Source organism: Phasianus colchicus, chromosome 11, assembly GCF_987193195.1.
Source record: "Phasianus colchicus chromosome 11, bPhaCol1.hap1.1, whole genome shotgun sequence".
Lineage (NCBI taxonomy): Eukaryota > Metazoa > Chordata > Aves > Galliformes > Phasianidae > Phasianus > Phasianus colchicus.
The window spans coordinates 3,235,179-3,262,896 of NC_143446.1; the positions used below are offsets into that span (position 1 = coordinate 3,235,179).

Genomic DNA, 27,718 nt, shown 5'->3' on the forward strand with positions numbered 1-27,718 from the left:
GGTGGCAAAGAAGAACACATCAGTATGCTGGTGGGAATAGATAAAAATTCCTCCAGAGACCTGCCCTTTGGTGCAATATCTGCCACCTCTGTCCTGGACAGTTTTGGGGGCAGGTGGTAGGACCACCTCTTATTTCAATCATGAAGGAGGCAGTGGCACATCCTGACTTGCTGCCAGCTCTCTTTCTGAGGTGATTTTAAAACAATGCAGGGGAAAGCCAGCACTTGGCTCTGCTGGGGAGAGCTCTGCTGGTAGGATGGTGCTGCAGAGTGGACCTGCGGCCAGGTGTTGGGCTCTGCTGGCTACGGGACACCTCAGCAGGCTCTGTGCTTTCACTCTTCACTTGGCTTGGCAAACATGATGGCTTTGCTGACTCTCGGTCAATCTTCAGGCTGTGCCTTGGGTGCTTCTGCAGCGTGTCCCCAGATACGCTGTGCTCTGATCAGCTCTGCCTCCGCTCCCCTCGTCCCTCTCACTGGGATGGGGACAGGATGGCTGCCGTGTGGGGTATGTTGGTTCCCTCTTGCGGTGAGTTGGTGACAAAAGCTCTGTGCTGTGGGGCTGCAGGAGCCTTTTCAGCATGAGTCACTGCTGATTGACCGGAAGGAGCACAAGCTGACCAAGGCAGAGAAGAAAGCAGCCAAGAAGAGCTATGAGGAGGAAAAGCGAGCATCCGTCCCCTACACTCGGCCGTCCTACGCACAATATTACCCAGCCAGTGACCAGAGCCTGACGAGCATCCCTGCCTTCAGCCAGAGGAACTGGTAAGTGTTTGCATCTTTCCCTTCTTCCTGTGTTGTAGATGAGAAATGAAGGCTCAGAGAACATTTAGCCCTTTTGGTGAGGGCACTGCACTTTCCTCTCTCCTCTCACTAGGCGACCAGCCCTCAAAGGCGAGGACAAGCCAGTGGCAAGTGTCCGCCCAGTTCAATCCACTCCCATTCCTATGATGCCTCGGCATGTCCCCTTGGGCAGTGCAGGATCCACCTCAAGTTCCAACCCTGCTGTCAACTTCCCCATCAACTATCTACAACGAGCTGGTGTCCTTGTGCAAAAGATTGTCACAACCACGGGTGAGTTGCTGCTGCTCACAGGCAGTTGAGTTGTGATGACCACAGTGAGTTGAGGAGCAGGGTGAACTGCTGATGCCCACATGGGCTGTGGGTAAACAGATGTTAGAGCAACTGGTGCCACCACTTTGCATTTGAACAGTTCTCCAGTATGTGGAGGACTTTGCATGCAGGTGTCTAAGGGGTGCATGCTTGGTGGGTTACTGGGATAGAACTCCGTGAGAGACCAGTGAATACTTCTTCTAGACAGGAGTCACCAGCTGTCTTTGCTAGGACAGGGGAGATGCTGTGCCAGAGCAGCAAGGCTTTGCTTCCTTGAAGCCTGTGCTGCCTTCTGCACTGCTCAGAAATACACCTGGGGCTTGCTTCTAGCACAGCAGAGAGAGGAGTCAATTGCATTGCAAGCTGAGGGGTTTGTTCCCCTCTCCCAGCTGCGGCTGGCACATGTTTTCACAGGCATTGTTTGTTTTCTTCCTCCACTCCCAGATATTGTGATTCCGGGTACAAACACATCCACTGATGTACAGGCAAGAATCAGTGCTGGTGAGAGCATCCACATCATCCGAGGGACAAAAGGTAAGTCCTTCTGCCTTGGAAGGATTTCTGGGTGGGGACTTGGCCAATGCTAATTAGCAAAGATGTAAAGGCATCAGTCGGGCCCTTGAGAGGAAAGAAACAAGGAAAGGAGATCTGGACTTCACAGTGCTCTGTTGCAGCCTGTGGTGTGCTCTTGTAGCTGACACTTCGGGACTATTGCAGCTATGACTGCATCTGCCTCTGAGAGGAGCTGTTGGATGCTGTTGCTGAGTGTCTCGTTCTCACAGCACCCACTGCATGTACTGGGGCAGCCAAACACTTTTCCCAGTGTTCCCAGAGCAAACTTAGCACCCTGACTATGAGGTCCCACATTTCCCACTGGGAGTGGGTGAGCTCCAACCCGGGAAACTGAAGAGGAGAGTATGAGGAACAAGGAAGAAGCCAGAAGCCCCCCACTGATCACCCTGCTTGTTCTGTGGGCCTGGCCTTCTGCAGCACTGCTGTTGTGTTCCTGCCCGGGCAGCTTCTCTGGTCAGTGGTCGGAGTCCTCAGCTGAGACCAGGAGCCGTGAATGAAGCTGTTCTGCCTCTGTTCCAGGGACATACATCCGGACCAGTGATGGGCGGATTTTTGCTATCCGGACCACTGGGAAGCCAAAGGGCAACGAAGACCGTCGGACCGCTGCCTCAGGTAGGGTTTGTGAGCGCTCTGCAGGGCTTGCTCGTCTGCTTCCACGCCCGAGCGTCTGGAGCATGCTGTTCCCTGGCATTCAGAGCTCACCCACAGCTTCCCCGTAATATTCTTGCCTTTTCCACCTCTCGGCTCCCAGCTTTCTCTCCGAGGCTGTCTTTCTCACCTACTCCATCTCCTTGTTTGCAGGCTCCCAGAGCTCTTCGCTGGAATCCACAAGCAACGGCAGACACAGTGCCTCATCCCCACAGCTCCCCAGCGCAGAGGAGCTCACTCGGCCCATATCCCCCGACAGCCCTGAAATCATCAGCGAGCTGCAGCAGTACGCGGAGGCGGCGGCAGCCCGGGAGTCCCGGCACAGCTCCCCCAGCACCACCACAGCACAGGGCCACCCGTCCCGCACAGTCAGTGCGCCCGGCGTAGCGGCTCGAGGAGCTGAGCAGCGTGCGGGGATTCACTGCGTGGCTGACTCTATGTCTTCAGCCCTGCCAGTCACCAGCCAGCACGTCGATGCCCACTCGGTGTTGGACTTACGGGGCAACAAGCGCAAGTCGAGCTCGCCGTCGACTCCGGAGGAGCAAACCCGCAGGCAGCAGAAGAAACGCCAGCTGCCGTCGTCCGTGCAGCCGTACGAACACGGGTACCCCGTCTCCGGTGGGTTCGCCATGCCTCCTGTCTCTTTAAACCACAACTTAACCCATCCATTTGCCTCCCAGCCAGGAAACTCCTTGTACATGGTCGCTGGCTCCTCTTACTACCAGCTGCCCAATTTACTCCCAGACCCTCATCTGGTGTTCCCTGTGACTACTGACCCTCTGCTGACAGCCGGCACCGCCAGCTCTTCTGCTGCTACCTCAGCCACCGCCAGCGTCCCCTCATTCATGCTAAGCCCTTCTCTGACGGGGGTGCTGCCCAGTTACTCGCTTCCCTTCACGCAGTCCCTCCTGCCCGAGCCCAGGATGTTCGCTCCTTTCCCAGCCCCCGTCCTGCCCAGCAGCCTTCCCAGGAGCATGGCATCCGCCTACCCTGGCTTCGTGTCCCCTCATTCGGGCTACCCGGCCGGGGGCTTCCTTCGCTCCCAGGTGCCTCAGTTTGAACCCCAGGAGGTCCCAGAGGTGGGATGCAGCTCTAATGACGAGGACAAAGACGACGATGTTATAGAGATCACAGGGAAATAACGGGCCCGGCTCCCACTCGGTCTCAGCTGCACCGGGAGGCAAAAGTTGCAGGACCTCTGTGGGAGTCAGGATTCCCCCCGCCCCGGGCCACGGCAGTGGGGTGGAGAAGGATGTGAAGGGTGTGGCGTGGGGTTGGTTTTTTTCTTTTTGTTCTGTTCTGTTGTGTTTTTGGGTTTTTTTAGCCATCGAGGATCTGAACTGTACTGAGGGGCTGGGAGATGGTGGGGGACCTAGGGTGGACCTGAAGGCCGGGGGAGCACAAGCCAGGGCTGGAGGGAAGCGGCGATGCAAACCATAGGAGTGCCTCCCTCCCTCCCACGCCCTGTCTGTCTGTCTGTCTCTGTTCTGTCTTGTCCGAAGGGGGAGGCTCGGTGCCCGTCGCTGCCCTTCTCAGCCCGGAGGCGCGGTGCTGGCGGGCGCTCTCCCTCTCACACGAACTGCCTTATCCGTGAGCTTCCCTCCCCACGGGAGGTGGGGGCCAGGGGGAGGCTCCAACGGAGGTCGGGGGGGTGGGGGGGGAGGGGTGAAGCGTTTTTACTGGGGGAGTTTTGGGGGGTTGGGAGGGAAACTTTACGTCATGTGTGTCGTAGGGGGAGGGATTGATGTTAAAAAAAAAAAAAAGAAAGAAAATAAAAAAAGAAAAAACAAAAAATGAACAACAACAAAAAAGAAAACGGACACAAAATCACCCCACAAACGATCTGTCGTCCTTTTCAAATTCACTGTTAAGCAGCACGAGGGCTCCAGGCCCTTCTGGGGCTGCCAACGAGGTAGGTGCATCCCACAGTGCCCACTGTGTGGCTGCTGCAGTGGGCTCAGCCCCAGGCAGGGCAGGGGGCTGCACCCAGCTGGTGGCTCTGTGATGGAGCCACTTCCCCCCGCCCTGCACAGAATCTCTACCTTAATTTATTACATGAAGGCGTCATATTTATTGCTTGGGGGACTCTTTTTCTAAATTAATTTCCGTATGAATGCAAAAGAAAGAAATCCGTGAAGCTCTGGCCTCCATCACACCATGGAGGCTTGTCAGGCTGTCTGGCAGGGGAGCAGCTGAAGCATAGAGCAAGTTGGCTGTGGTTTCGTAGCTTCCCTTCATCACACTGCATCCCACGGGGGCTGCAGAGCAGCTGGGGGGTACAGGCAACCCTCTGGTGCTTTCAGGACAGGTGGAGGAGCTGCTGCACTCCTTCCAAGTGAGGAGACTGGATGGGGAGGAAGGAGAGGCAGCTCTGCAGGGCTCGGGGGAGCCCTGAGGGCTCTCGGAGTGGAGAATGCCCGGTTGGTGCTCGCTGGGAGCAGGCAGGGCAGTGCAGGATGCGCTGCCATCCTCCGTCAGGGCTGCGCGCGATGGAGACGCGGTATGGAAACAATAAAAAAACTGTTGCGGGGCTTTCCTAGTGTCCTTCTCTGTTTAATGGCCGTTGTCTGTCAAGCATAACCACACCGTTCGTAGAAGCCTTAGATCAACAGTTTAGCTATGCAAGTTACTTTAATTATTATTATTTTTTTTTTTTAAGACAAACATTAAAATAGTGCTTTCTTCTTTAACATATCCTAGGAGTTGAAAACCGAGGGGTTCTGAGCAAACTGCTGGACAACTTGTCTTTGGATGCACCATGGAAATAAAAATCAAACCCCCCCACAAAAGTAACAAAGCAAATTAACTGATGGTGTTCATGCAAGTTCCTCCAAAGCCGTGACAGTGCTGCGTTGTGAGTCATGCCCTCCCGTGCTCTGTGTGTCCGCCTGCGCACAGCCCTGTGCCGCTGATGGTTACCAGCGTGCCCCGCTGCCCGCCGTGTCCCCGTGAGGCTGTGGTTGCTGGTGGTTTTGGGGATGGGTCGTAGCAAGGGGTGGTCCTAGTGGGGAGAGTGGGAGCAGAGGGGCAGCGGAGCCCCTCCGCAGCCGGGCTTCCTCATGGACCCTGTGCTGAGATGTGTCCCCAAGGTGTCCCCACTTGGCCGTGTGCCACTGCAGGTGGTGGAACTTAGGACAGCTCTGCAGGCAGCCTCCCTGCAGCTCACCAGGTGCCTGCCCCGGTCCCAGGCACCCTTTGGACACAATGGGGTCCCCCCTTGAAGAGGGTCCGTGTCCCCATCAGAGCCCGGCCCAGGGGGTGGCCATCACTGCTGCCTGCAGGGCTCTGGGACAGCACTTGTCCATCTCCTCCCTCCTCCTCCCAGCACCATGGGGTTATGCAGGCTGTTCCTGAGTGGAGGGACCTCTGTGAGCCCTGCAGCACCTCTTCCAGGGATCCCAACCCTACATCCCCTCCCTCAGCATGTGGTTCTGCTGCAGGGCTCCTGTCCTGGCCCTGAGCCTGGAGTGGCGCTTTCCCACCTGGTTCAGCTCTCTTTATTTTTGCTGCTGACTTTCTGTCTCCCAACGACCAGTGGGAGCAGCAGGGCTGGGGGTGACGCTGGGGATACCGGGCTCTGCCCGGGTTCTTATAGACCCTAAGGAAGAGCTGGGGTCGGTGGGGCAGTGTCCCAGGGGCAGGGTGGGCTCTGCAGGGTGCTGGGGGGTGGCTGCAGATGCGCACACAAAGCAGAGGGTTCCAGCAAGCAGAGGGGTGTTTGCTAGAAATGACGATGTGTTGTGGCTTAGTGACAGCAGCAAACAGCTGAGCACCACCAGAACATCACTCTTGGTTGTGGGGTCAAAAGAGGCAAAGGGCAGCAATACCTTCGCAGCTCGTGTTGCTCGCCACACTTGGATGAATTGTGCTCATGCAGGGGAGGAACTGGGGAAGGGTTGGGGGGTGTTGGTCACAAGGGGAACGTAATGTAACGCTGTGGGGATGGTGGCTCCTGGCAGCCACGGAGGATGCGCTCCCTTTGCTGGGACAGTGACACCGCTCAGCACCAGAGCCCACAGCACAGCCACGCGTGCGTGGAGCCTGAGTGAATCCATCAATAAGTCTCACTTCGGTTTTCCTGTTTTTGGGGGGTTATTCTTTCGTTTTTTAACTACCGCCTTAGTTTGTGGTTGGTCTTTTGTGGTTGGAAGGAGGAGCACCCAGCAAGGTGGGTGGGTCGGTGCCCCACGCATGATCTCGTGCTTCCCTCTGCTCTCTGTCCAACGGGCTGTACTTGCCTGAGCTCCCGGAGCAGAGACTTGGAACAATTTGTTGTTTATATGATGTATTTATTTTTACTTGTGTTTCATGTCATTTTTTTTTTTTTTTAAATAATAAATTGTAAGTTGGTATAACTGCCTGTTGTCTCCCTGACTCTGGAATCCATAAAAGCAATGTGGGCTGGGATGGGAGAGGTGGGTACCCCTCAGCCCACCGGGATGGTGCTGGGTGTGGGCACTGTGCCCACCACAGGTCCAGGTGCTGCCAGGTGCTGGGAACCACATGCAAGAATGGCTGCTTTCCATTCTCAACCTCTTATCTTCCTTATTGCTGCTAAGAACTGGCCGGGGAAGAATAGGAATCAACTCCTCAGGGCACGCGGGCTTTATGTCCAGGAGCTGTGCCAAGGTGGACAGTCCCAGCACAGTCTGAGGTAGTCATATTGGAAAGGTTCTGTGCCCCTACAGCCTCCAGGGCTGCCGGCGCACACGGCTGCTCTTGCTCTCGGGGGCGCGGTGCTGCCACTTCTGCTGCCAGGCTTTCTGCCGCTGCCGCTCCCGGAGCCGCAGTGCAGTGCAGTAGGCATCGAGGCTGCCGCTGCCCGGTGCCCCCAGCGCCCGCGGGTCTGTCCAGGTGCTCTCGGCCCCTTTACCACGGCGATGTGGCAGCTCCGTGGCCTCATGCCGGATGATGCGCAGGCTGTAGCGGGTGAGCGGCCGGGAGAAGGAGTGCTCCACGGCCTGGCACTCGTAGGTGCCGGCGTCCTCCCAGCCCAGCTGGCGGATCAGCAGCCCCTGCTCCAGCACCACCACGCGCCTGCCGCTCTTCACCTGGGCACGGGCACAGTCAGGCCCTGCTGTCCTCCTCGCTTTCACCCCATCCCCGCTGCCTTCATACCTCACTCAGCCCCAGCCCCTCTCCACGCCGCACCAGCCACCGCACTGCCGTCTGTGGGGAGCGTGCCTGGCACTCCAGGAACGTGGAGTTCTTCTCCACACCGAACACTGGCTGCTCCACGGCCGCCATCCCTACATGGGAATGGGACGGCATCAGCCCAGCGTTGTGCTCCCCCATGGCAGAGGGTGCCGGCAGTGCCTTGCTGCCCACCAGTCCCAGCAATGGTGCTCACCCTCTGCTGTGTCCTGGCACTGGCTGAGCACATCAGCCTTCAGCACGTCCTGGCACCGGGCACGGCTGTGGGACAGTGGATGGGGCTGCGCTGGCACCTCTTTCCAGCCCAGGGCCACCCCTTGCAGGGAACATGAGGTGACCTCGTGGCATGCTCACCGCTTCTCCGTGAGCAGCAGAGAGGTGCAGGCACTGCCATCCCACGTGCAGTAGGGGTCTCTGGCCAGGCAGCAGTCCATGCAGGTCTGCCCGTAGAGCTCACAGCGGGACAGGGAGAGCTGCAGCAGCCCCTGCGTGCTGCTCACCAGCAGCTCCTGCTGCTCAGGCACATGGCAGTGGTCAGTGGGACAGGGCCTTGGCACACCTGGGGGGTGAAGGGCCAGGGCCAGATGCCCTGTCCCTTGGAGTAGAAGCATGAGGACTCACCCGCTTTGGTGACAGCTTCATGTCCAGAATGGCTGAAGGCACCTGGAAGGTGAAGGGAGGCAGTGAGGCCTTGCTAGGCACTGGGCAGTCGCTCCCAGTGAGTGCCTCCATACCTCCGTGATGCTGATCTCCTCCAGATTCACAGCCTCAGCACCTGCCTCACCGGGCAGCCCCACCTTCAGCACCTTCCCATCATCTGCCAACACAGAAAGGTGTTGTGGAGCGGGGGTCTGACACTGCGCACGCACCCTTCGCCTGACTCCAATCCCCATCCCCAGCATCGTGCCAAGCCCCCACCTGTGCCAAGGAAGAGCACATCGTAGTGGCGGCCCTCAGCCTCCAGCCGGTGCACCAGCAGCTGCCGCAGCCGGTAGGGAACGTTGGCACGGAGCAGGACGGGCCGGCGGCCCAGCGGGCGGATGGGCTCCCACATCAGCTGGTGGGCACGCACGAAGCTGATCACCTCGTCGGGGAAGTCCTTGGTGGAGCGCAGCAGTGGGTCGTACGTCTCACTGGGGCACTGCAGGGAACAGCGAGGGCTGTGTCACGGCTGGGACGGATGGATTCTCCCGATGCCACCTACTGCCTGCGTCCATACCGTGCCGGGGCGGGGGTAGGGGACGCGGGCCTTGTACTGCACCCAGCGGTGGTCGAAGCCCTCCTTGTGCGCGAAGGGGCCGCTGAAGGCTGCTCTGACTGCAGCCATGGAGTAGACGCAGACGGCGGAGCCGCTGAACACAGCACTGCAGGGCAGCTGTCAGTGTAGCAGGGTTGAGGGCTGGGGAGGCTCATGGATGCCCCGTGTGCAGGAGTGGGCTCACCTGGATGCTGTGAAGAGGCCGAAGACGAGGGGGTTCTGGGGGTCTCGTGTGCGGAGGAGGAAAACGTCCTCTGTGGAGAGAGAGGGAGGAGTGGCTGGGCGCTGGGCGCAGGATAGCAGCAGCCCCAGGTGAGAGGCACTCACCCAACCGGTCAAAGTGTGTCTGCGTGCCCTGGGGCCCGGGGATGGAGCACAGCAGGCGGGCCTTCAGGAACGTGCTCCAGCGATTGATGAGGCCACGCTTCCCTCCAACGTCATTCTGATGAGCAAAGAGCGCTACGCACACCTGCATCCATCCACCCACCCGGCCCCGGCCCCCATCCCTGCGCTGCCTGAGTGCCCAGGGATGGGGATGCGCTCATGGCCCTGTAGCAGAGCACTGGCAGAGGTGGGGGCTGTGCTCCCACTCGCAGGGGATTTGGGGACTGCAGAAACCTCGGGGGACCACCAAATCCAGCCCCACAGCAGGGACTGCAACTGGGGAAGCCGAACGCCCACCTGGCTTCACACTGACCTTGCAGACCCGGGCCACCCTGGCGTGGATGTGCCGCCGCTCCCACTGCCCGCCCTCCAGGGCCGTCTCACGGAAGAAGACGTAGACCTTGTCATCATGTGGGTTGTGGGTGTCGGGGATGGCGAAGGCGTCGATGAACGTGGGCTCTGCAAGCAGTAACATGGCATTGCCCCATGCCCACAGCACCCTGTGGGGCCACCAGCGGGCCCGGAGCCCCCATACCATGTAGCCAGTGGTCCTGGTGCTGCTCCGTGCGGATGTAGCCCCGCTCAGCCCCGCCGACCTCGGTGCGGAAGAAGGCGGCACTGCTGCCCATGAAATCACTGGAGGTGCCCGAGTACAGCTGCCCATCTGCGGGACAGTGTGGGCATGGAGCAGCTGGGAGCTGCCACAGACCCCCCTGCATCCCCCGGTACTCCACTCTTACCGACCAGCAGTGCAGCAAAGGGCTGCCGGGGGCTGTAAGGGCACCGTCCTCGCCCCGACTGCAGGGAGTGGCTCAGCAGCCGCACCACGGGGACCCCGGGACCCTGCAGGGCAGGAGGGGGTTGGGGTGCTCAGTCTGCAGCAGGGCTGCACTGAGACCAGGCACCACCATGGGGAGCCCCCACCTGCCCGGGGGCTCCCAGCTGCACGAAGGCACAGATGGGCTGATAGGCGCCGGTCCCGCAGGCCAGCACGTGGCTGCTGTTGTAGGGCTGCAGGAGGCGGATGAAGTTGGCGCACTCGGTCTGCTCAAGGGGAGACAGCTGTTAGTGGTGGGCACAGCCACGGTGCTGGAGCTCAGATCTCAGTGCCCAGAAGCCACATGCAGGTTTTCCCGACCCCGCTCACCTCCACGTCCTTGCCTGCCAGCTGGCAGTCTCCACCTGTGCCCTGGGTGCCGGCCAGGAGATCTGCAACCACACAACCGTGGGCCGTGATGGGGATGCGGTGCCAGATGCTGGCACTGCACAGCACACATCCACTGCCCCACACTGACCTTCTCAGGCTCCCTGCCGGGCTGCTCCAGGTGCAGCAGGACAATGTGGTTCTTGGCTCCCACCATCAGCCAGGTCCTGTCCTCATCCAGCAGCAGTGCCTGGGAGCCCGGCATGTCCCCTGGGGCCAGCAGCCACCGGGAGCTGTTGGACTTCAGCAGCTCTGAGGGCACAGGGAGGGAGGAAGGGTGGCATTGAGGGGACCCCCCCCAACGTGAGGCCAAGCATGTGGGTGGGAGCGAAGCGCTGGGGACCCGGCTGGGCACACTGCAATGTTAAGTGCATGGGACGTGGGCACCGGCGCGTCCGCAACAGCTGGGAGGAAGCGAGCAGAGTGGCCCTGATGTAGTGCAGGGGAAGGAGCACCGCTGCACAGGGCTGGGCAGGGGCTGCCATGTGCTTCCCACCGAGTGAATGGGGTGAGCAGCTGGATTCCTGTCCCTGCTTTCACTGCGTTGCGGTGTGCTTCCCTGTGGCGGTGAGACACATCCTCTGCTTTGTGCCATTATCTCCCGAGGACAGGGTGTTTTTCCTCCCCCCCTCCCGTCCATCTCCTGAGCCTCAGCATCCTCATTGCGAGCTGACCCGGCTTCCTGGGGTCACCACCTGCCCCACAGCACATCCCACATCCTGGGGGGCTCTGCAGCTCCATCCCCTCGCTGGTAAGGGTGAAGCCCCTCTGCAGCCCCACACTGTGCAGCACTGCAGGGACACAGAGTCTGTCCCAGTGTGACCCACACCCACCTCTCTGTGCCCATCCTTCCTGCGCTCCCATGGCATCACTGCTGTCATTTCCTTCTGCAAACTGCTCATGTTTCCCCCCCACACCAGCTCCCTCTCTCTCCCACGCTGAGCCCCGACGTGAGGATCTCAAAGGCCCTTTTATTTTATATTTATTTTTTTTTCCTAGGGTTTTCAAACCTAAACTTCTGGAGCCGCTGTGTCCTTGAACCTGCCGCCCCTCGCTGTCCGTGAGTCACATCCCGTGCCATTGTTCCATTGTTCCCCAGCCCTCCCGATGCTGGGAGCTTCCTCTGCTGCCTCTGCCCATGGCTGCAGGGACGGCGTGTGGCCCCATGGATCCCCCACCCCACAGAACCACATCCCCGGGAGTGGAGACACCTCGGATGGGGAGCGCATGCAGGAGATGGGACAGAAGTCGGTGGGGACCTCCAGGGGACGTAGCCACGTGTGGGGATGCCACAGCCCTGTGCCCCCCACCCTGCGCTCCCACCCCCAGCCCCTCACCTCTGTACGTGACACGAAGACGCGGGGCGTTCTCTCTCCACGTCCCGGCACTGTGTGGCCGCAGCAGCAGCACCCAGAGCAGGGCTGCAGCCAACGGGGCCATCGCTGCGGGCACGGGGCCTCCGCCTGAAGGGGAGAAGCTGCGCTGCGATGCGCTCGGCCCCAATGGTGACCTGTGTGACCCAGCGTGGGTCCGGGCGGCAGCCGGGGGTGGCACCGTCCTACAGACCCGACGCTTCTCCCGGAGGCTCGGCGCAGGCGGAGCGCGCACCGCGGGGTGAGACAGAGCGTCCTCGGATGGAAACAGCTGCGGGCGATGAATCCAGGGTTAAGCTAAACACTGCCGACAGCTTCAAATAATCAACTCCTACGAGAGGGGATGGAGAGGGGCTGCTGCCGAGGGCAGACGCAAGGCGAGGGATGTTGGCAGCACTTTCTGCCGTGCCACGAACGGGGCAGGAGCCCAAACGCTGCGGGGGGAAGGGCGCTGGCAGGGCTCCGTCCCCAGGGATGGAGGAGGGCCGTGTGAGCCCGCAGCCACCCCCGCCATGTGCCGCCCCACAGACCCCGATTGTCTCGTGGTTAATCCAGAGCCCCGCGGGCTGCGCTTCTTGGGTTACAGCGGGGCCGGCAGCTGGGGAGAGCCGGAGATGGGGCTGCGGGATGCGGCAAAGCCGGGCAGCGGGGAGGGCAGGCGGTGATGCCTTGTCCCGTGTGTTTGCCACCCTGTGGCTCAGCCTATGTCACCGTGCACTGCCAGTGCCACACGTGCCCAGGCTGCATCTGTATGTTGGGTGGCTCCACGCATCCGCCCTGCCCGTGCCTTTGTCCCCCGGGGACCACTTGATGGATGTCCCACAGCTGCTCCATCAGGCAGAGGCAGCTGTCGTCTCTGTCCTGCTGACCCAGAGCCACTGGAAGGGATGGATGTTCACAGAGCTGGACCCCAAAAGCAGTGTGCTGTGCCATGCCAAGCGCATGGGACCATGGTTTGCACACAGCCAGTGGCTCCAAACAGTGAGGTCCCCTCAGCCTGGAGATTTCTGGGGGCACGGCCACATTCCCAGCACCGTCCACACCCTGGTGCAGTGTGTGGGCCAAACCCAGCCCTCATCCCCTGTCCACCACATGGCCAACACCTGATACAGCACCTCCTCCTCCATTTTCAGAGCTGGCTGAGCTGTGTGGGGGCTAAAATGTGAGCGGGGCTCCTGGGGTGAGATGGGGCCCTCGGCACCCCCAGGCCAGACCTCAGACCCTCAGCTGCCAAGGCGTTGTGCAGAGTTCCCCGTGGCTCATAGACCACAATTCTGCCATTCCTGACCCCTGTCCCCTTAGTGCTGCACTGTGCAGGAGCATCGCCCAGCACATGGCTTCAAACCACGCCTGGGGTCTGGGGGAACATTTCACATCATTGGGGTTTCCTGTTTAATTCTCAACCAAAGGAACCGGAGCGATGGAGCCCTGCCTCACATCTTGTGGAATTTGGTGAGATTAGATTAGGGATGAATTCTTCCCATATTTCCCTATAGCGCTGCTTTCAAACTGCTTTCAAACTGACCTCCCTATCTCTGGCTCATAAACCATTGGGGTGTTTATTTCTCTGCCACATTCAGTGCCCTCAGCTCTGCAGGAGAAATCTATACACTGCAGCAAGACACACACTGCTGTGTGCTGTGTGTCACAACAGCCTGAGCATCACGCCGACCTGTCCCAGCACACCAACCACCCCAGTGCTCCCATTCTGGGCTCACCAGCCATCCCAGCTCCCTGTCCCAGCACACCAGCCATCCCAGTGCCCCCACCCTGAGCACACCGACCACCTCAATGCCCTGCCCCGGCGCACCAACCCCGACCCCGACGGCACGAAGCTCACTCAGAGGTACGATGCAGGAAGGCACAAAGCGCACGCAGCCCGACCCGGAGCGGGGCCGTCCCGCATCCAGCGGAGCTTTGCGGGTCCGGCTCCAGGGCACGGCGCTCCCCCCGGGCTGCCCGGCTCAGGGCGATTCCCGCATCGCTCCGTTACTCACCCGGGAGCCGCGGAGCCGCCGTCCGCCGATGGCAGCACCTGGGGCTCTGGGCGGGGCCGGGGGCTGCGCCCATTCCGTCCGTCCGTCGGTCCGTCCGTCCCCGTGTCCCGCTCAGCCCCGCGGTGCGGGCAGCTGTTGCCACCTAGCGGTGCGGGGCTCCGAAACGATGCGCTCCCGCGGCTCCGCGGGTTGGGACGGAGCAGGAACCCGTCGGGAGCGGCTGCTGGAAGCGGTCCGCACGTCGGAGCGGTGATACCAGCGTCGGAGCCGGGAGAGGGGCTGTGTCTGCAGGGTTGGGTAGGGAAGACCTTCCCCAATCGGGTTGATCCTGAGGAATGCGGGCAGGTCCGGGATCCCCGTGTCTGCACTGTGCCAATGGGGCATCGTCCGAGCGCAGCGTGCTCACCACGCGCTTGTAGGGGTTTTGCTCTGGGTGGGCTGGCAGAGGAGCCCACGCACAGGGGATGGCCGTGACGCCAGGGTGGGCGCTGCCCCCGGCTCTCCGGGACGGCCCTCGCTTCTCACACCGCTGGGACAACGAACCTCCCGCAGTCGGGCTGCTCCTCTCCTTCCCTCATCCACCCAACGCGATGCCAGGGGGAATAATGCAGTACAGGGAACGTCGGGCCCATGGGTGCCCCGCTGCCGGGTTTTCCACCGTGGCGGCTCCGGTGAGGTGGAGACAAGGCAGCTCCCAGCCTTCCCCAGCTCCATTTGGGACCAGCTCCATTTGGGACCAGCCCATCCTTCCATTGTGCAGGGCTCCATCCCCTGGGGGTGCAGTGCTCTCATTTCCCCGCTTCCTTGCCGGCAGGATGCCGAGGTGCATCGAGCAGCTGGAAATCCTCCCATGGAGGAAAGGGAGATGGCCAGACTCAGAGCTCCTGCATGGCCGCAGTGTGGCTCTCAGCTTCATTCTGGCCAACTCTGGGGTCTGCAGCAGTTCAAACCCCAACGATGACCGCATGGATACATGGAATTACTCTTTTTGAAGAGCTGAGCCCCTGCAACAAACACAAGGACGGTGCGCAAAGGGTTTGAGCTTCCAGCTCCACTCCCTGTGCAGCAGAACACTGCTGGAAGTACAGCTCCAGCTCTACAGTTCCATACAGAGGGTCCTAAATCACTGTTAAATGAGTCAATATCGAAATGCTGCTTCATTGGGAGCAGCAGCTCTCACTGTGCAGGACATGTGGATCAGCTTCCTGCTCCTGCACTGCAACACACAGTAATGGCAGCAGAACCACAACCATTGCGAATACTCTTGGAAATAGGAAAAAAGCAATTAAAAAGAGATGAAGGTAATTGCAATACAGCTGTGGCTTCAGGTGAATGGTCTTTAAAAATATCCTATCAACGATATCAAAAATATCGAAGGCACCAAAAGCATCACCCCAGGTTTGGTTTGGGTTTCTACACCACCACCATGCTGTTATCCCTAACAGATCACAGTATTTCCCAGCATTCTGTATCCCTAACAGTACGAATGGTCTTTAGTGCTGGCTGCACACACTTCACACCAGCCCTGTGTCTCTGCAACCCTTCCTGCAGACACTCGAGGGAGCCCACATGTTTTCCCCAGTTCTCCTCTGGGGTTTGGAGATGAATGGGAGGAGCCCACAGGGCTGCCACGCTCTGTGGTTTTGCAGCACTTGTTCAGGCTCTCGTTTGGGATCCTCCCTCTCTCTATTCCCAATCTAACAGAGCTTCCAGTCTGTGGACCAAAACAAACTGTTCCCAGCTGCTGGTTAAGAGCCTTCATTTTAAAGCACAAGTGTTAAAGTGACCCTTCCTCCACCTGAACTTCCACACAGTCCTCTAAATCAAACTCCCCAAGCAGCTCCTCTCCCTGGCTTTGCACCAGAGCCCCAGGACAGTGTGGGTCTCCAACAGCAGAGGGCTGCCTACCAATCCTTTATGAAGGATGCTACTTGCCCTGGGTGCACACATCTCATGACATGGACTCACCAGCACCACAGGTTCCCCTCCATCCTCCATTGCTGGGTGTAGCACTGATGTACCAGCAGTGCTCCGTGTCTCTCTGGGGTTATCTGTGCCAGAGGTAGAGAAATGCAGCCCCGACAGGTCTTCTGTTCTCTTCAGAAGTTGTTGGCTGCTGCAGGTGGTCCTTCACCTCCCAATCTTGCTGTCTTCAGCTTCCCCACACCTCTGGTGGGCGAGCAGCAGGTGTGTGCAAGCCAGGGCAACTCCATCACCACCTGCTGAGGGTTGGGCTCAAAGTCAGCTCTGTGCTGGCCACCAGCTTGCACCAGTCTGCCCAGGCCACACTCAGCCCCAGCACTGCTGTCCCAGCTGAGCTCACACACACATAACTCACTTTCATCACACTTCAGCCAAACTGCTTTGGACACACCTCTGTCCCAGGAGCTGCCTCTGTGTGAACAGCACTTGCTCAGAAGGGCTTCCTTGCTAAAGGTCAAGATGAATCCCAAACAGGTCACTCCCCATTCCCTACCAGGTCTTGGGGCTGTCTTCTGCTCCCTGTCCCCACAAAGTACACAGCACCAGGAGCACCCAGCCCAGACATGGATGTAAGCTCCAGGCCCTTACCAGCAGGCAGCTGAACAGGATGGGAATCCTCCAAAGCAACACATTTCAGGCAAGAGACAGGCACTGACAAATTTTCAGTTTTATTAAAAAAAATCTAGCAGCAAAACCTGTAACAATTCAAAAACAAACGAACAAGAAAAAAAAAAAAAAAAAACCAACCAAAAAACCAACCCCGAGAGAACATTACACAGAGAAAGAGACAGAAATGGGAGACGGGCTTGGGGTTTTATCCACCATTTACTCAAGTTCCTTATAGCGGGCAAACATCACTCTCCTGACAGCATCACGGTAGGTCTCATTGGACTGCCTCCTGTTGGGCCTCCCTTGGGCCCCCAGGCCAGGTCCCCTCTTCCGATTTTCTGCCTGAAAAAAACCACAACCACAACATATCTTAGTGATTTCTGCCAGCCACCCACTGCCCACAAAGAAACAGGTTTCCCTGGGCTGCTTCAGGACGGCCAACTGCTCCCACGAGGAAAAGCTGTGTTCCTCTAAAAGCTGTTTGGGGAGGAAGTCTAGACCTTAGCAGCAACAAAAACAGAGGCAGCAAATGCCCTGTGAGAACCAAACCGCAGGGACTGGCTGTAGAGATCAGCACCTGCACATGGGAGGGTTGGAGTAGGCAGCCAAAGCAGTGCCAGCAGGCAGGAGGCTGACACATGCAAGCAGGGATCGAAACAGAGCAAAGAAAAGCAACAGCATGAGAGCTGCGTTCCCAGGGAGCTGTTTGCAGTTACCTTGTACTTGCACAAGCTCAGCAGTTCTCTCTTCTAACAGTGTTCCCATGGAATCTAGTAGCTCACTTTGAAAGTCAACCAATTTTTAATGACTAGCTTTGGCAGCCAGTGTCTGAATTATTCAGTAATACCTGCCAAGAGTTAGCCCAGGAGATCTGGCCCAAGACTGAAAGTTTCCCTTGCTTTTAAGTCTGACTTCTCTTGATACCAGAGATGTGATCAATTAGGCAGGGAGATCAAAGTGTGGTGGGGTTGAAGCGGGCACATGGCTTTGTCCAGCAGGATTTGGAAGAGGGAAGAAAGCACATCTCTCTGGACACTTTGGGAGGCACCTGTAGGAGCTGCATGAGGGCTGTGCCTTGCAGCAGCTCTCCCATGCAGGCCAAGGAGCCCTGACTGGAGGTCAGACCTCCCAGAGCGCATCCCTGAAGCCAGCTCTCCAAAAGAGTCCATTTTATGGCCACAGGAAGCTCTTTGGGAGGACTGAGCAACAGCTGGGGCCCGTCCCTGTTATCTGAAGAGGAAAGCTTGCCTTGTGCGTGTGGGCTCGAGCAAATACACGTCACGAAGCCTCAAATATTTGCTTTTAATGATATAATCGACTGCAAACTGAATGTCACAAGGCAAGCTGCTCTGTAAGTTGCTCTGTCCCTCAGTGAGGCACTAACACCACACAGTAAGGCAGTCAGGAGACAAACATATCGTGGCACGGCTGCAGCTGCAGGGGCTTGGTGATGCTCACGTGCCTCTAGGCAAGCCAAGCAGTTCCTGCCCCAGGCTGTTTGCTCCTGTTGTGCCTGGGCAGCCTGTGCTGCCCACAGGGCAGATTTCTGCAGAACAGCAGCCTCAGCTGCCATCGGTTCTTTTATCCCTCCATGGCATCAGTGTGACTGCATTTGAGTTAAGTGGCTGCACAGCACTGACCTGGTGGTCTATTCGAACCCCAGCCTGGCTTTGGGCAGGTTTTAATTAGATGCTCACATCCTTCTTACTCACTGTTGCTTTTTTCCACCCCTACAGATCCACATAAACTCAAATCCCTTTCTTCTGCCAATGCACTTGCAGCCCTTCCCAGCCTGCAAAATCACTCAGTGCACACGTTACTTTGTTAAGGGGGTGCTGAGTCTCACATCCTGACTCTTGTTGGAGCACAAAACTGCCTCCAGCTCTCTTGGGAGACATCACCAGCTTGAAGAACAGTGATTTGTTCTGACAGGAAAGTAAGGCTCACCTCCATTGGTGATGTTGTACCCTGCTGGTTGTGACCGAAGCCTTTTTTCCACCCTGTGGACTGCAACATTCGGTTTCCTTTGTTGTTACTGTCAATCCTTGTGTCATAGTCACTGGGAAGGAGGCAGAATCAATTGTTCAGCATTGCAACACTTTGAAAACATGCCAGAGTGTTTTAGTTCTAATAATAACACCTTCACTGACATTCAAACCTCTCCTGAGGGGTATTTCAAGTTGCTTGCAAGAAGCACACCGCCCAAGGAAACCAACATGCTGCAGGGTTCAGACACCTTTGACCATGTAACTCCCTGTTCCACCTCAAGGGATAATAGACTAGGGCACAGGAAATGAGCTCAGGCTCCAAAATATTTACAATGTAAGAAGTCCAGAAGTGTTCTATGCTTGAATTTTAGCAATAGCGAGAAAGTGAAGTCTAATCCCAGCTGCTCTGGTAGACCTTTCTTCTCTCCTAGTGCTGTGAGCACTGTGGTCACTGAGCAACATTGATTTGGACAGCCCTTCTCCCACCTGGTCATTACTCATCCGAGACCACAATTCATAGTTTTCAAAACTGCTCTGTACAAAAATAGCTTTGTACATTCAGGCAAGTTTTACTGTCTGGCTGCTGTTGACACTGCACACAAACTGCTTTAGTTTATCCACAGCTTTTCCAAGAAAACACAGGGAATTGAAGACATGGATTTTTAAATTGCGAGATGTGGAGGGAAAGTCCAGTTCTGAGGTGCAATACCAGAAGGGAACAGGCACATAATCAGTTCTGTCATCAACATATGCCCAGCAGTTGCTCAGCCCACTGGAACAGCACAGACTTTTTTCCTCCACCTACTCTGAATGAGATGGAAACAGCTCCCAGCATTCCTATGAGTCAGAAGAACAGATGAAACACAGCTCTGCTCCTTCTTCCAACAGCTAAACACCAGGACAGGAAGTCAGCAAGTGCCTTAAGGATGAAGTGGTTGGGAACGGACTGCACTCTGCTACCTGTGCCTGTCCAGGCACACTCAAAACTGCTATCCAACCCATTCAGTACCTGTCTGTATGTGCCTGCTTTTCCCTAAACCCTGATCTCCATGCACTACATAACCCTCATCCTCTGCCGCCTTCCCCAAGAAATCCTGCAGCACAACAGATCTGTGCTTGGGGGAACTCCACCCACAAGAACCACAGCTTGGCTGTTTCTCTCCAACATCTACCCCACTGGCCAGTTCTGGCCCTGGTGTGCCAGCAGCACACATGCCATGCTGACACCAGCAGCCCAGAAGACATTTAACCAAGAGTAACCATTACCTCTCTGGGCCCCGATCGTATCTGAATCGTTTCCTCTCTGGTGAATCCATCTGCTGGAATTTCTCTCTCCGGTCATTTCCTTTGTCTTTATATCTCCCCTTTGCAACAGAAAGAACAAATTAAGCACAGGATCTACAAAGGATAGGACGCTCTAGAGAAGCTGCTTATGTAGGCATGTGGAAATCTATCCTGGGGACTCACAGACCCTGGATATTTCTAGGTCCCACAGTCCACTTATTCTGATCCGATGGTATCTATTGGGCAGATCCAGATCTGTAGTCACAACCTTCCTGCTATGGCAGCACGAACAGCTCTGCTAGCTTCTGAATAAGTGTTCCAGCTCTGCCATTCCTGGCCAGCCAGCATCAGCTTCCCGTACACTGCACTGACTTTAAATAGAAATCTGGTTTCCACAAAGCCCAGAGCCCAACACAGGCTGGCAGGACAAGAAAACCACTGCTCAGACCCTTCTGGGAGAAAGGAGACCTACTCTTGAAGCCATAGCACTATTTACAGGCCCAAATGCAGCTCAAGACTCTGTGGGAGGCACCCGAGGCTCAGGCTATAGGGAGAAGTGCACAAGTGGACGAGGTCATGCCTGAGACCAACATTCTCCCTAGCAAACAGAAATCCCATCACTACAGACCCACCTCACGCTCTCTCTTCTCCAAATACGCCAGTTCCTGCTCAGATTGTTTGATCTTCATATGAATCTCCAGGTTTTGCTGGAAGGAAGATGACAGAACCAGAGTCAGCAGAGGATACAGGCTGTCAGGGTCATTTGCTGCAGCCATAAAGAGTCCAAATAAAGCACCAGGCTCCTGCAGCTGCACTAATCCAGATGCAACACTTTCTCATGAAGCCAACCTGGTCTACCCACAGGGACCTGTTCTATACCACAGCAGGAGAGGCAATCTGTCCTACTGTCCTACTGTAGCATGCATGCATTTTGGTCTTCCCAGAAGCAAGATCTCAAAGACAGCACAGAAGGTGCTGTCAGCCATCCTGAAGTTCTTACTGCTACCACACTTGAATGTAAGAGCGGCCCACTCTCCCCAGCCCTGAGGTTTCTTACTATAGCTTATTAAGAAGTCCCACCCTAATGTTATGGCAGTCTTGTAGCAAGAGCAAGCAGCTCACACAATGCTTTGAGCAGAGCTTTGAAGGAACTTTATCTGCCACTCTGTCAAATTCAGAATGGCTCTTCCCACACAGCCATTGCATTTCCCCCATACATCACAAAGCTGCTGAGCCAAAGGCAGCTCACATCACACATGCAGCTCCCATTGTTACCAGCTCCGCATACCTTGTGCAGGTTGGAGAGCTGCTGGTGCTTGATGAGCACTTCCTTGTTGGGAAACTGCCTCCTGCACAGCAAGCAGGCCAGCTTGTTCCAGTCAGTGAGCTTGTCATCACTGGCCTTGGCCCTTCTCGGCTGCTCCTCACGCTGTGCTGGTGGGTGAGGAGATGGCAGCCACTGCACCTGCTCCTCCTCTTCCTCCTCCTCTTCATTGTCACTGTCTCCACCATATTCTCCCAGAAGACCTATCAGAGGGTTCACCACCTTGGGCTGAGGAAAGAAGCAGAAAGTTTGACAATTTCTAGCACCAAGTCTGCTCTGCCATGCTAGGCTCTTCTTCCCCAGACTATCCACAGTCTCCATTCTAGCTCAACAGCAAGAGAGCAGCAGTATAAGCAAGGAATGAAAAGAAGCAGGCTGGCCAGCATTTAAGCACCACAGAGTAGAAGCTGTTCCATTCTCAAGATGGACTAAGCTTTGTTCCCAGGCTTTTCCACTGTGCCACACAACTAAGCATGAGAAGTTGACAATTGCAGTGGTGATCTGGCATGGAGTGGCTATCAATTTCATTGTCCAACAATGGAGATTAGTGATGTTTACCCTTCCTCAGTTTGAAGGCAGCTGCAAGAGTTTCTCTGGAGTGAAAAGATCCTGCTTAAATGCCAGTAACAACTTTCACCACGCTAGAATCCTGCAGACAAGCTCTGCCTTATGAAGAAAACTGCCTTTGCCATTCCATCGCCAATGCTTCCTCTGCCAGCATGAGAAACTGGCACTTCTGCCACCCAAGATCACAGCCAGGCTTGGGTGAACTCCCTAGACACTTAACCAAGCTCAACCAAGGCAAAATTCCTATAGAATGTCTTACCCGGGCTGCACTCTCGTCCTTTTTCACAGAGGGAGGTAATGGTTTTTTGAAGACATCTTCCGCAAAGAATTTCTCCTCTCCGGAGTCATTCTGAAACAGTCAAGATCAGGTGTTAAGACTGCCACAGCATGAACTCAGTGCACGCAGCAAACAAATCACCCATGTAAAAAGCCTCCAAGGAAACCAGGCAGTTGAAAGAAGTGGTTTTGGTGGGAGACATTCCAACTCTGGGCATCACCAGAAGCATTTCTCCTGGAGCTACATTCTTGGTTTCAGAGACACCTAAAGTAGCTTGCCAAGCTGTTTCACTCTCACTTTCTGCTAGACCGTGATGCTGACCACGCTCCCAGTGGCCTTAGACCAGCAATGGAGAGGGCACAGGGCCAGTTCACATTTAGACACCTCCATCTGCTCAAAAGATGGGGACAGGATCAGGATCAGGAGGTGCAAAGTAACCCCCGCAGCCAGTCAGCATGGGAACAGAAACACAGTGGTGTAGGAAGAGTTACAGTCTTGCAGAGAAAAGCCATCAAGTGAAAGTGGTATAGGTGGGGAGGAGTAATGATGACACTAATTTTCCCTGCTGTATCTATGGCATAATATATGGCCAGGCTCAGTGCAGCTCTGTGGCTTCAGGATTTTCTTCTGGACAGAGAACACCAAAGACTAGTTACCCAGCACAGCAACAGGATGAACCTGTGATGCTCACTTATGCGTTCAGCAGCACAAACAAGAGGCTGGGGTGATGCTTCACGTCTACAAGTTTTACAGAAAACTGAGTCCCCAGACATGATCTAGTTTAGTGGTTCGTTAACTACACATGCCTTGACTGGAGAAAGTGAAGCTCTAGGTAACATCTTACCAGGCCTGCAGTTTCGCCCTTTTTCACAGAGGGTGGTAATGGCTTTTTGAACACATCTTCTGTGAAGAACCTCTCCTCCCCAGGCTCATTCTGAAAAACCCAAGATTGAGAATTAGACCACCATCAGCACAGAGCCAGAGTGCAAACAGCAGCCAGGAAGCCAATTTCTGAGCATCCAGAAACCAGACAGCTGAGAAAAACAGTGGGAAGATTTCTGCTGAGGGTGATTTCATACTCCGCTCAGCCAAGACCAATGCCTCTCTTAGGTTAGTGACCCTGAAAGCAAGCCTTCTCCACAACAGATGAGATTTCTTGACTGACTTGATACCAACACTGGAGTCAATTACATCCCTCAGCTCTCAGCTCTCTAGGACCACACATGCCACAGAGCATATGCAGACCAGCAGGCAAGGAAGAAGTTGTTTCTACAGTTGTGACTAAATCACTTCTACCAACTCTCCTGGGATTCCTCAGGCCAAGGAGTGTATGTCAGTGTGGCTGAGGAAGATCCAGCTCAAAACACCCATGCTTAAACTTCACTTTTGGCAGCTAATCCCAGTCAACAGCTCTGCAAACTGCGGAGACAGCATTTGCTCAGCATCAAATGGCACTAATTCATGACTGGGGCTGGACTTTGGGATTCATTGTAAAAAATGTCCAAAGCAGATTCCTATCTACACCTGATGTTGGTTCATCTTTGCAGTTCATCTACACCACCTGCCTCATCCTCCTGTCTGTGATGTTTGGAGGGGGCAGGAACTGCAGTTACTCTATTACTGACTACATTCAAACATCCCTACTATTATTTTGCTTGCTCTGTTTCAACAGTTGGGTGCTTTCAGCAGTGTGAGTGCAATGCCAGTCTCAATTATGTAGATGTTTCTGCATTTTTATTGTAAGGAAGGGATGAGAAGCCCTGACTTAAAGTCACAAGGTAAAAATTTCAGGAACTTGTTCCTGCTTGGTCAGAATCACGTTCATGGCCTGCTGGTGACCTCATGAATTTCATCACTTTCTCCCTCTGTCCCTCCCCTTTTAGAATCCTCTAAAAATTACTCATTTTTGTTCTAACACGTATTACCTCAACCTCCCGGCCTCAGATCTCTGACCACTCTGACTACTGGAGGGATTTACCTTGGCAGAAGTATTTTTCCCTTTCTCCTTTTTGTCCCTATTGTCCCTGCTATGTGGCTCCTTCCTTTCACTTGTCCGTTCTTGGCTTCCATGTCGCCTTCTTCTGTTCTCTGGAGGTGATGAGCACAGTTCTCGGTCTATTGTGACTTCTCTCTGAATGAAGCAAAGAAAGAAGAATCTAGCCAAAACCTTTCAGTCTTCTCACTGGACTGATTAGTCTTACAGGGCAAAGGAGACCAGCACAGTGAGAAGGGATTACGGAGTCTCAGACAGCTGAAGCAAAGGCTTCAGGACTTTGCTGGGCAGTAGACTGTCTACTACAGCCAGGTCATCAGAGCACTGCCCTGTTTGCACAGAGCACAGGCATCTTCAGTTGCATGAAAACAAGATGACAGTCTCAGAGGACCTCAGCAGATGGCTCTTTTTTGGCATCCTTGTAACTATTTCTGGCCAGGCTCAGGAAGCAAAGAAGACAAAAATAGAGCTCTGCTCTCCATCTTTATGTACAGTCACATAACATGTCTTCAGTAAAATTGAGCAAGGATGCTCTCTGTAAATCTGTGCAATGAAGAGCAGATCAAAAGCCTTCCAGAGGCTTCAGAGGTCAAGTAGGCAGCCATAGTAAATGATTCAACACAGCTGCTGGGCTCCTAGCTGCTCATTAAGGTGACATTTCAGAACATGGAACTCCTTTATACAGGTCAGAGAATTGAGAGAAACAAAGCTCCCTCTATGCTGTCCTATACCAGACCTCTTCAGGCTGCAAGATCTATACAGAGAAGGGTGGTCTGTAAGAACATCCAGTGTATAAGGCTTCGTTCCTATGCACTCACCTGAGTCCTGGGGTCATAGTATGTTCCAGCTATGGGATCGTAGTAATTCCCAGTTTCAGGATCATAAATGTATGTGGACACATCTGATGGAGCTGAATGGAAAGACAAGAGTTAACACAAGTAGTCTTCCAAATGCAGAACTTGCCTTTTACAAAGACAAAAGTAAATCTGTCTGCACTGGTGAAAGGATCAAATCTGGGAAGGAAGAAATCTTCTCTCCTGGTAAAGACAAGCAAGAGAATCCTGACAATGATCTACCTACATATTTATTTTCTCTACGGAGTAATAAGGTAGTCAGGTTTTCACCATTCTTCTGTTAGAGGGCTCTCACAAAAATTCCTTATCAGAATACTTAGCAACAACACACTTACAGGGAGGATGCACTGAGATCACCAGATCGTAACACTTGACCGGATAAAGAAACGAAATTCAGTAATTTCCTAAAGAATGGGTTAATGAGTACAAGGCAGTTTCCACCCACCCTTGTGAACAAGGAAGATCTGTGCTCTTACAAACAATCCTCTGTTTAAAATGATGACACTCCCCACATCCCTTCCGCCCGTGGGTGCATGAAGGCTTGTGGAAGAAACAGAGCGACCTGTTTCTACAGGAAAAGCCTAAGGCCCTAAGGGTACGGCCATAATATGAGCAATGTTTCTCATTTCCAAAATGTTATTTAAACAAAGCTCAGTGTATATAAGTTAGTTAAACAATCAGGAATGGTTTTACAGCCACCAGCACCACTGGTGCAGCGTATATTCTTCCATCTCATCTAGCAATTGCCTGGCTGATTTTATCCCTTGCTGCAACAAGAAAAGTAAGCAGCAAGTTTTATTTATTTGCATGTAGCTTTTGCACAATAAGAGTAGAGAGAAACCCATTATCAGATAGGAAAATGTGACTAGAATTTGGCAAAGGAACTCAGAAGTGGGCGTAGCAAATAAACCTACTCTTGGCCTTTAAAATATTTTTTGGCTGGTTCCTACATGTCAGTACCCTTTTAAGGAAGAAAAGTCTCCATAGTAGGAGTGAGGCAGAGCTTAACTTACACTGTGCTCTGGTGCGTCTCTGCAATTCGCCACCCCTCCTGTCTCTCATGCCCCTCCTGCCCTGGAATAAGTGAACAACACAGACAGATCAGAAACTCTCACACATCACACTGCTTCTCCCTCCCACAGGCCCAAAGAACAGGAAAACATTAATTTAGCCACTCTACATAGAACACAAGCAGACCTGACCTTTCATTTACAGAATGATGGACAGTGGTGCAAGGCACAAGACTCCTCCATCTCCCCTCAATCTTTAAACTGAGTACTCATGGCAACACACATGAAAGCACCAGGCCCATTCAGCATGGCCCTGCAGCCCAGTCACACTCTGCCCAGGAACTGAGATGAGCCAGCAGTAAGTCATCCAATGAAAGTGTGTCATACAGTGAGCCAGCCCTAAACTCTTTCAAGCAGCACCTATGCTCTGACCTGCACTTCTGTATGCATTAGGATTCTGTGTGGCAGATGAGCAGCAGTATAGAGTACACCCAAGCATCATCACCATACCTTCAGACATTGCTGAAGTTTCAGCAGCACAAAGGAAAAAAGCCTAACAGAGTCAGGCATGTCACTCCTGGTGCTCCCTCCCTTCCCTCCTAGTTGGAGCTGCTCAGACCTACCTGGTTATAATAGGAGTTGTCTCCATGCTCCCCGTAGTCATTCCTATTGAGATAAACATGGCAGGTTAACGTCAATCTAGCTTCAAGTTAACCTCAGTGTACTCAAAACAATCAGCAGGAGCTATGAAGGCAGAAAGACTACTTTAACTGGCCACAGGTTGGACTGTGTCCACCCCAGGAGACAGAGAGGCTTTGCAGATCACTGGCTCCTTCACCATGGGACATGATGGCTGGACAACAGAAAGCCACTTAACACAATGGTTACTCCTATCCTGCTCAATCCCTGAAGCTTCTTCCACTCTGCTACTTTTGCTTTATTGATAAGTTGTAGGAACATCTGTACTAATTCATATGCCAACGTTCAAGCATCTGCTTTGACAGCACAGCTCTAGCCTTACAGCACAACACAGAGGGCAACCCTACTGCCTCATCTGACCATACCTTCTCCTCCCTGTAGCAAGATTCACTTCCAATGTCCGTCCATCAATGCAGATAGGGGGATCCAGATTCTGCAGTATCTTTAGCAACCTCAGTGCTTCCTGTCAAAGCAAAGGACAATTTCACATCCATGTGAACCCTCCCCAGAGCTCCCTCTTAACTAAGATTCTTGCCTTTTGCACACATAAATCATTGAATTTAAGATCCCTACAAACAAAATACCTGAGCAAGTTATGGTCAAGTTTAGGAGGGTGTGAAAGAGACACTGAGAAAGAATCACAACTTAAGACAACAGTCTCTGGCTCCTAAGGCCTGAGATCAACAGATGTGTCAGGTGTTCCCTGTAACTAGCCAGACTAGCAGGAGAGCCATCAACACTCTCCAAGACAGATGCTTCACAAGTACAACAATTTCCTATATTCTTTTACTCCTGTGTTTTTCCTACTTCTGTCTGCCATACACGCCAAGGGAGAGATGTGAAAACAGGAAGCTACTCACAGCATGTGAATCCAGTTCAATGAAGCCATAGGTCTGCCCCATCCGGCCAGCCTTGTTCTTCATGATGCGCACGTTGGATGTGGAGATACGCACATATGGAGCCAGCAGCCCCACAATCACTTCTGGTGGGGTGAACCGAGTGATACGCTTCAGCATGATTGCTGAGAAGGACAATGAGAGGCGGCCAGAGAAGAAAATAAAAAAAGAAAATTCAAATCTAGGTTTACTGTAACAGCAAAGGTAGAATTAAACTCTCCCAAAGCAACAGCAGGACTTCTTGCAGTTGGGTTTGCAAGCCTTCCCATTTTTTCCCCCCAGCCTGCTCACAATTATCCCTTCAATTCCTCACCTTTCCCCCTCAGAAAATGGAGCAAAATGCAGTCTCCTCCTTGGAGGAGCTCAGTACAGGCTAAGTTATAGCCACAGAGATTTTTGCTGCTGTGCTAATTTAGTTGTACCATCCTGAAGACAGTTTGCCCTTTTCATAGAGCAACTTGCCAGCACTTTTGGAGCTGGACAGCCCCCCATTACTTGATGCCATAGATTTGCACAATAGCCTCCAGAGTC

General features: G+C 54.5%; 3 protein-coding genes across 6 annotated transcripts in view; 1 reads left to right on the top strand and 2 right to left on the bottom strand.

The window, feature by feature from the left end:
• RAD54L2 (RAD54 like 2) overlaps positions 1-5,960 on the top strand; it is a 53,433-nt gene extending 47,473 nt beyond the window's left edge. For 2 of the 3 annotated variants that reach the window (XM_031611729.2, XM_031611730.2), the window contains 5 exons: positions 568-764; positions 877-1,073; positions 1,557-1,646; positions 2,205-2,297; positions 2,487-3,999. In XM_031611729.2, coding sequence (XP_031467589.2) covers positions 568-764; positions 877-1,073; positions 1,557-1,646; positions 2,205-2,297; positions 2,487-3,475 — 1,566 coding nt within the window. In that variant the 3' untranslated portion in view covers positions 3,476-3,999. Of the gene's footprint in view, positions 1-567; positions 765-876; positions 1,074-1,556; positions 1,647-2,204; positions 2,298-2,486; positions 4,000-5,033 lie in introns of those variants that run through there. The other variant, XM_031611731.2, reaches the window with a different exon arrangement.
• A 712-nt stretch (positions 5,961-6,672) lies between these two features.
• Positions 6,673-14,822, bottom strand: LOC116241109 (semaphorin-3D-like). Its single transcript, XM_090147972.1, is given in 20 exon segments — positions 6,673-7,384; positions 7,452-7,582; positions 7,684-7,748; positions 7,842-7,999; positions 8,109-8,150; positions 8,222-8,304; positions 8,406-8,628; positions 8,707-8,851; positions 8,930-8,999; positions 9,073-9,187; positions 9,443-9,588; positions 9,665-9,793; positions 9,870-9,972; positions 10,054-10,173; positions 10,277-10,305; positions 10,308-10,338; positions 10,425-10,585; positions 11,671-11,796; positions 11,900-11,977; positions 13,704-14,822. Coding segments are annotated over 20 exon segments (2,397 nt in total). The 5' UTR covers positions 13,777-14,822; the 3' UTR covers positions 6,673-7,015.
• Positions 14,823-16,351: 1,529 nt separating this feature from the next.
• Positions 16,352-27,718, bottom strand: part of RBM6 (RNA binding motif protein 6) — a 54,218-nt gene continuing 42,851 nt past the window's right edge. Inside the window, exons 11-23 of one of the 2 annotated variants that reach the window (XM_090147973.1) lie at positions 27,152-27,312; positions 26,657-26,754; positions 26,216-26,258; positions 25,596-25,656; positions 24,547-24,638; positions 23,714-23,866; positions 22,580-22,669; positions 21,718-21,807; positions 20,856-21,119; positions 20,200-20,274; positions 19,550-19,647; positions 18,243-18,354; positions 16,352-16,637 (exon numbers count right to left, since the gene is read on the bottom strand). In XM_090147973.1, the coding sequence (XP_090004099.1) occupies positions 16,512-16,637; positions 18,243-18,354; positions 19,550-19,647; positions 20,200-20,274; positions 20,856-21,119; positions 21,718-21,807; positions 22,580-22,669; positions 23,714-23,866; positions 24,547-24,638; positions 25,596-25,656; positions 26,216-26,258; positions 26,657-26,754; positions 27,152-27,312 (1,463 nt within the window). In that variant the 3' untranslated portion in view covers positions 16,352-16,511. The remainder of the gene's footprint in view (positions 16,638-18,242; positions 18,355-19,549; positions 19,648-20,199; positions 20,275-20,855; positions 21,120-21,717; positions 21,808-22,579; positions 22,670-23,713; positions 23,867-24,546; positions 24,639-25,595; positions 25,657-26,215; positions 26,259-26,656; positions 26,755-27,151; positions 27,313-27,718) is intronic. The other variant, XM_031611728.2, reaches the window with a different exon arrangement.